This window comes from Diorhabda sublineata, chromosome 6, assembly GCF_026230105.1.
Source record: "Diorhabda sublineata isolate icDioSubl1.1 chromosome 6, icDioSubl1.1, whole genome shotgun sequence".
Lineage (NCBI taxonomy): Eukaryota > Metazoa > Arthropoda > Insecta > Coleoptera > Chrysomelidae > Diorhabda > Diorhabda sublineata.
In genome coordinates, this window is record NC_079479.1 from 15,985,236 (window position 1) to 15,993,756 (window position 8,521).

Below are 8,521 nucleotides of genomic sequence, written 5' to 3' on the forward strand. Positions count from 1 at the left end.
ACTCGTGTTTGTTATTAACGTGATTTATTTTTGTGCCCATTTCAATATGGATAAATTTTTATTTGGAAAACAATCTACTTCTCCGGCAGAAGATGATGAACCTTGCACAAGCAGTATTGCTAAGAAAAGAAAGATTGTGAATAGAAAATACTCCGAAGACTTCATTCGTTATGGCTTTTATTGGTGCGGCGATGAAGCGGCTCCGAAACCATTATGTGTAATTTGCAACGAACAATTAACAAACGACTCAATGGTGCCCAGTAAACTAAATCGCCATCTAACTTCAAAACATCCGAATTTGCTAAAAAGGATATATCATATTTTCAAAGGCTTTTGACTCAAAATTTAAAACAAAAAAAATTTATGATGTCGACCGTATCTGTTTCCGATAAAGCATTAGAAGCTAGCTATTACATTGCAAAATTAATAGCTCGTGAAAAGAAACCTCATACTATTGGAGAAAAACTTTTTAAACCAGCATGTATGGAAATTGTGCGAGTTATGCTTGGACCTAAAGAGGTTCAGGAAGTGAGTAAGGTTTCACTGTCAGCTGAAACTATTAAAAGACGTATTGGCGACATGTCAACAGATATTTTGAACACGCTTATTTTGAAATTGATCGCAGCTAACAATTTTGCTCTTCAAATTGACGAGTCAACGGATATTAAAAATCAAGCACAATTAATTGCAATTGTACGTTTTGTTGACGAAGATTGCATAAAAGAAAATTTTTTATTTTGTAAAAAACTTTCCGAACGAACTACTGGAGAGGATATTTTTCGAGTAACTGATGATTTCTTCAAAATACATAATCTACAATGGAGTAACTGCATGAGTATTTGTACTGATGGCGCCGCAGCAATGACTGGTAAAATAGAGGGTTTTGTTGCCTATGTAAAACAACAAAATCTGGCAATACAATTTACACATTGCTGCATACATCGGGAAGTATTGATGGTGAAGAATTTACCAGAACAACTTTTAAAAACTATGAATGAATGCATCAAAATTATAAATTTTATTAAATCAAGAGCTTTAAATACAAGAATTTTCGAATTGCTTTGTGAAGAAATGGGTTCAGAACATAAATCTTTATTATTTTATACTGAAGTACGTTGGTTATCCCGAGGAAAAGTGTTGGCTAGATTGTTTGAACTTCGCTGTGAAGTGCATCAGTTTTTACTAAATCAAAATATGCCCGAACTCGGCAAGCACTTCGAAGATAACAGTTGAATCGCCAAACTTGCATATATGGTTGACATTTTCGACCATCTTAATGAACTTAATAGAAAAATGCAAGGTCCGAATGAAAACTTATTAACCTGTTCCGACAAATTGCAAGGGTTCAAAAATAAACTGGAACTTTGGCAGAATGAACTAAGTAACAACTCTTTAGAAACGTTTCAAAGGGTTCATAATACAATAATTGAAAATAGGCAATTAATTATCGATCTGGCCCAATCCCATTTAACAACACTGGAAAATAAATTCGACTACTATTTTCATTCGATTAAAAGTGAAGAATATGATTGGATTCGCAATCCTTTTGCAACTAATGCAAAAAAATCTGTTGATGCATTTTCTCTTAAATTTAAAGAAGAGTTTATTGAACTAAGTAACGACGGGACGTTAAAACTACATTTTGGAGAAGTTCCATTGGATGTTTTCTGGATTTCGGTTAAGAATGAATATCCTCAAATTTCAAAACAGGCTATTTCAATTTTAATCCCATTTTCAACAACATATTCATGCGAACAAAGCTTTTCGACACTTGTTTTACTTCAAAATGATAAGCGGTCTTGCTTAAAAAATCTCGATCAAGAACCTCGAGTTGCACTATCAAATATCGAGCCTAATATAAAATACTTGTGTTCTTTGAAACAAGCTCAAGAATCACATTAATTACCCTTTTTGCCTATTTTTTTGTATTATTGTAGTTTTGTAATTAATTATATATGTTATGTACATATAATACCTTAAATATGTAAAATAAAACGAATTAAAATATTAATTAATGTATTATTTTCTGATGTGTATACGTGTTGTTTTATTATATTTATACCTATTAAATTTGGTGTACCGTGAAAACCAGAAAAAGCTTTTGGTGTGCCACGAATAAAAAAACGTTGCGGAGCACTGATCTAAATAATAATGGTGCAGTGTTGGGCACCTGGCTGTAAGCATTACAATGTCAGAGAGCGTTATAAGTTTTATGGATTTCCAAAGGATCCAAAAGTAAGAAGCAAATGGATAAAGCTATCAAGGTATATAATGATGAATTTTATCACTGTTTAAAATTTTATTTTTTCACAATATTTGTAGAAGAACAACAGAACCAGGTCCCGGAGCTTTTTTGTGTAGTTTTCATTTTGTAGATGGAAAAAAAGAAAATGGGCCAACCATTTTTTTACACAATGAAGGAAAAATGTTTCACGACCAATATCCCCAGAAAAAGAAAAGAACACTTCAAGATGGGTTGGAGTAAGTAGATACCTTTAGTGATTTTTTCATTTCTATTTATTGTTTTATCCATTTGCAGATTGCAAATTGAACCACAAGCATCTACGTCAAAAGAAACAGACGACTTCTCTCAAAGCAACCATGTTATGACAGAAGCAGAAAACTATTTCTTACGACAAAGTCTAGAAAAAGCTACAGGTAGTATCTCTCACTTATCAGAAATATTCTCCTTTGATCATATTAGGAGTGATAATAGGTTGGTCATTTTATATACTGGTTTGCCTACAACAGATGTATTCATGGCTCTGTATCATTTGTTGGAAAAAAATGAAATAAGATATTATTTTAAATGGAAGGTAGAAAAAATGAGAAAAATTGATCAGCTGCTCATGACTTTGATAAAATTGAAACAAAATTTTCCACATCAAGATTTAGCAGTAAGGTTTAATGTTTCACAAGGCACAGTCTCAAATGTTGTAACAACATGGGTGTATGCCTTGCATGAAATTTTATTCAAACAATTCATGTCTGAAATACCAGATAGAAGTAAAAATCAGTTGTGCTTACCAAACTGTTTTAGTAGTTTCACAAATTTTAGAATTATAATAGATTGTACGGAAGTTTATACTTGTATAAATCGCCAAAGTATGTCTTCCCAGAAGTTGACGTACAGCTCATATAAGCATAGAAATACATGCAAAGGATTAGTAGGTGTTGCACCAAATGGTGTAGCTACATTTTTATCATGTTTATATCCAGGTTCAACATCAGACAAAAAAATTGTCAAAGATTGTTGAATCTTAAATCAACTTAAACCTGGAGACTTGGTATTGGCAGATAAAGGATTCCTAATTAAAGATTTAATGCCTCCCGGAGTTCATATTAACATTCCCCCATTTCTTACAACTCCTCAATTCACTACAGAACAAGTTCATCAAACTGAATGCATTGCTCGAGCAAGGATTCATGTGGAGCGTGCTATAAGGAGAATGAAGGTGTTCAATATATTAAATTTAATTCCACATTCTTTGTTACCACATGCTGATGCTGTGTTTCAGGTAGTAGGGGCTTTAACAAACTTGCAGTATCCTTTAATTAAAGAAGTTGGACAACTTTATTATGAAGGGATTCAAAAGATTGATCATATCGTTAGATTTTGTATAAATAGTTTTTAAGGCTTATGAACCTATTTAACTTGTAAAACATGTTTATCTTTGCATTGTATCAACTTGTCTGTAATATATACATTGTTACTTTAAATCTGTTGTTTTACTTACAAATAAAGTTATTATAGCTAGTTTTATTAAACAGTTCTTTTTACTGAACCTTAATGTTCCCCTTTTTATCAAATGTAAATCATTGGCTTACGATTACATAATTAAGACAGTTTATATGTGTTTTCATATTAATTGAGAAGAATATATGTAGTCACACTTTTGTAAACAAAATGCCTTAAGGGCAATTAAAATTTGAGAGCCATGGATAGAAACTCTGAAAAGTGACGTAGTGTTTGAAGTTTTCACACTCTAAATAGCTTATTGTTAATCATTTAAATTCAAAACTTTCTCTCAATTTAATTCCCTTTGCAGGAAATGAATAAAAATTCAGAATTCTGTTAATATTTTATTACGATAAAATAAATGGTATGAATTTTGAAATATAAAATGTTTTTAAAATATTTAAATTTTTTGTCCATTGTTCACTCCTACCAATTCGTACAATGATACAGTCACTTGGTACCCATATTACTAAATAGCACATATCCTTTTCAGCAATATGTAACGCACCTTGTATTTGGTGATAATAGTGATGATTCTCGTTAATTATCATCAAGTTTTCTTCTAAGTAAACTATGTAGTTTTTGTCTTTTAACACTGATCTCAATTTTCCAACATTTCTGTGTTTGAAGGGACACTTTACTTCAATTAAGCATCTTTCGCTAACAAACCCATCAGGACTAGCACCCAAAAATCCACAATAATCCATGCAAAATCCGGCTGGATCCACTGATAATCCGGTAATTTTTTGAAATACAGCAATTGCTGTCACTTCATGTTCTTTTCCCCACTTTATCGCTTGTATACCATCCAGCTCGTACCCTTCTAGTAGACTTGAAAATAAAGATTTTGAGAATTTGAGAATTCCTTCCTTTTTAAGATTTTGATAATGGAACTGAACCGGTATCTTTCCTCAAAAAAGCAGATGTAATATGGTTTGATAGGAAATGTAAAAATGCGTTTTTATTCGGTTGGAATGGTTTTATTAAACGTTCAACAAATAATTATACAAATTTTTACCATTTATTCACCAACCAGCCAGTAACTATAATACTTTGTGCATTAGAATATGCAAAACGGTATGGTCACACTGTAAGCATCGTGACTTTCGACCAGCCTCTATATGCTAAAGCTCGAGAAGTTGTATCAGCCGCACCTGAGGGCTCTGAAGTATCAAAAATCATCATCAGACTCGGAGGATTTCATCTACTAATGTCCTTTCTGGGATCTATTGGTAATATTATGCACGGAAGCGGCATGAAAGAAGTACTATGCGGTAAAATCATTAGAAAAAATGCTCAATGGTGATGCTTACGCAAGAGCTGTTCGAGCTCACACACTACTTCAGCTTGCTTTAGCAATTACAATATTAAAAGCAGTTGAAATTGATGACATCATGGATGCAGATTTAATTATAAATATCGAGCATATCTGGAGTATCTGGAGCTAAATTCAACCAAAAGCTAAAAGAATATGAGGAACGAGGTTCAACCGCAAAATTTTGGGTTCAATATTTTCACATGGTTTCCATTGCTAAAGATTTCCAAGAGCTGAGCGTATGGGGGATTGGAAAGCTCATTTAAACTGCGTTAAAGAAATGCTTCCTTATTTTCACGCATCTGGACATTTTCCTTACGCTAAATCTGCACACCTTTACTTGCAGGATATGCAACAATTAGAAAATTTGATAGACCCTGAAGTTTACGAAAAATTTTCGGAAGAATTTTTCACAGTTACACGTTCATACAAATTAAGTTGTGGAACTTCAACGGACATTGTAATCGAGCAGTCTATGATGAAAGCTATGAAGACAAACGGAGGTTTTGCTCGAGGCACAAGTACAAAAGAGTAAGAATAAGTAATGGTTTTATAGTGTGCATCCTATGAATACTATTTGTGAAAAATTAGAAGACCTTGCTAATGTTAGGATGAATACGACCGAGCAGCATGTTGATGCAAGCGATTCACAAATAAAAAAAGATGCTAAAGACATACGACAACTTTTAGAATGGTTATTAGGGTGTTTGTTATGTATACTTGGTGAAATTTTTCTTTCTAAAATCGTTTGTATGCTACCCAGCATTACGTTCTATGATTTGTAAAATGAATGTGATTCAAATTTGGACTTGATTCATTAAAATTAAGACGTGCCGCAAAACGATATTGAAATCTACCTGTCTAATGTACGTAAATTATCAGTTCCTACATGTTCCAGTCATGCAGCGCAGTGACTAACGCGCCGCTCAACGAGATACAAACGTACAGTGGCACTGGCAGTGCAACTGAACGAGTTACAACTATTATTGGGAAAACAATCGAGGTGAAGCGTGCGTTATTCGGTGTTCTTAGTATAGTTGGTTTTCTTGTTTTCGTAATATGGCTATTATTAAAAAATTACGAAAGGATGACGGTATCTTTTCAATTGGCCCCGCGTGCGAAAAAATTACGGGTAGCAGATTACCCTCTTATCGTCAAGTTCTGGCTTTGTTATTTTTTCCTTTGCGCGAAAAGAAAACTGTAAGCAGTAGTGCGAATTTTGTAGTGGAAGAAGCTTTGGAGCTCTGGACCAAGGCTAGAATTCCAACTAAAGCGAAAAACAAGTGTGTAGTGCAAGTAGTGAAACTGTACAATAAGCTAAGAGATCTCCAGAAAAGTAAAAGTAGCGTGAAGGAGAGAAAGAAAAAGAAAAACTAGAAGGATTTGTGAAACGTTATCCAAAATGAAGAAGACTGACAGTTTTTAACATTGTAAAGGCAGCCTGGAAGACTCGGGTATATGATAGGGATTGATAAAAATTTGACAGCGTTAGAAAAGCGGGATGAACTTGGATTTAGAAATACAAGTATATCGGGGGGTCGTATATATATTTCGATAGAGCGTCCTCTGGGGAATAGGAATATATACATGAGATGTTGCGGAAGTGAATATTTTAGAAGATATATAGGTTTTCGTATATAATGTTAAGTCTAGGAACATTTTTGAATTTACCGCGTAATTTTTTTATTGGCTTCTAATCTATTATATTTAGATCATGGATTTTGTTCCTCTCTAGAATTCCCGCTCTCTTCCATTGGATAAATCTACTGCCATATCATGTTCGATTTTGTTCTTTCCGCATATGCTTAACATATATGTTTAATATCCTATAACTTTTTATAGGGGCGTTTCCGCATGATGTCACCTATGTACATGTATTCCCCAGGGGACGCTCTGTCGAAATATATAGACGACATCGACACCCCAAAATACTTGTATTTCTAAATCCAAGTCTTACCGAAAAGCGAAAAGAAGAAAGAGAAAAAAAGTGAGAGATATAAGGAGAATACGATGCTGGTACTTCTGATCCGATAATTGAAACAAGTGTACAGGATATTCGAGACGACTTAGCGATGTGTTTAAAAAACAGGATACAAGAGACTCACGTGAGGGATGATGATATCAAGAATTTGTGAAACTAAGTTTACTATTTTTGAATATTGATTTGCATATTCAACTACTACCGAGACAGCCTGGGCCCATCCATCACGCCAGATGGATGGCAAAGGGGTTATATAGCCTGAAAATATTTTTATTTTAAATTGACAGCTCAAGAATTAAAACAGGTGCGATACATTTGTATATTCTTGATTCGATTGTATATAAAAACCTGGTACCGTGCTCCTTTTGCGATAAAGGCGCCATTACAAGATCTCAATTTCCTGAAATCGGCAATTGAGTATGGAACGATAAACAAAAAAGTTAGCAAAGTTGTAGTCAAAAAATTTCATTTATGGTACCTAAATAGTGAGACTGCGGACTTTGCACTATTTGATGACAGAGTGCCACTAAAAGTGAAAAGACGAATGGCGGTCAATATTTTTAAAAAAACCGAGCATGAAAGTAAAGATGAAGACGATGGAAAAAATGAGGAAAAAGTGATGAGTTTTTGGAAACAGATCCGGAAATGTGGAAAAATGATGTGTGTTTTCAAAAAGCGTTAGATACCATTCAAAATTTAAGCGTTGTAAATGATACTGCCGAAAGGGGCGTGAAGTTGATAACGGATCTATTTTAATAAAAGATGAATCAAAAGCAGTACATTCTCCAGATTGTGGCCGAGTATCATAGAAAATTTCCAGATGCAAGAAAGTCTACGCTGCAGCAAAATTATGACTGATATTTCAGTATGGGTTATTTTAAAATTATAATAGATTTTTGAATTAATTTATTTTTATTGTGTAACGTCATGTAACGACTTCAATAATACTTTTAAAGGTAGATTTTAATAATTTAGTGTATTTTCTGAGTTATAATAAACGATTAAACTTACTGTACTACCTACAATACCTACATTTATCACATGTGTAATTCTAAAACTTCAGTGCTCTTGCACTTAGAGTAACTCCAATTATCTCAAATTTTGAAAATAGGTTGCTTATGTTACATAGAACAAAATTCAGGGCGGGTAAGCGGAAGTTTTTAACTTTCTAAAATAACGAGCACCCTAATGGTTATCAACGCATGATCCTTTTCCAGAGGTTAACAAAATTGTTTCTATTGCGAGTGGAGTCGTTGGTGATGATAAAATAAATTGTTATAAAGCACGTGAAGTTGGACTTGCTGCAATGCAAAAATGACAGGGCTGACATTCAATAATATTAAATTAAAACGTGCTGACAAAGTTGTTCCTCTTTTAGCTATGACTAGTACCATAAAAGTTCATGAAGAAAAAGTACCTGTTGATCCGGTATTATTGTTCCAACGCATGAGTATTACTGTAGCATTCCAAGATGAAATAGAAAAAT

At 33.5% G+C, this 8,521-nt stretch overlaps 1 protein-coding gene across 1 annotated transcript; it reads left to right on the top strand.

The window, feature by feature from the left end:
• Positions 1 to 366: 366 nt before the first annotated feature.
• LOC130445809 (protein FAM200C-like) lies at positions 367 to 1,945 on the top strand. The gene is made up of 2 exons (XM_056781694.1): positions 367 to 868; positions 1,938 to 1,945. Exons 1-2 carry the CDS (start codon positions 367 to 369, stop codon positions 1,943 to 1,945), a joined length of 510 nt encoding a protein of 169 aa, XP_056637672.1.
• The last annotated feature ends 6,576 nt before the right edge of the window (positions 1,946 to 8,521 follow it).

What these genes read in the sequence shown, in the direction of transcription:
- LOC130445809 (XM_056781694.1), top strand. Translation starts at nt 367, where the DNA reads ATGTCGACCGTATCTGTTTCCGATAAAGCATTAGAAGCTAGCTATTAC.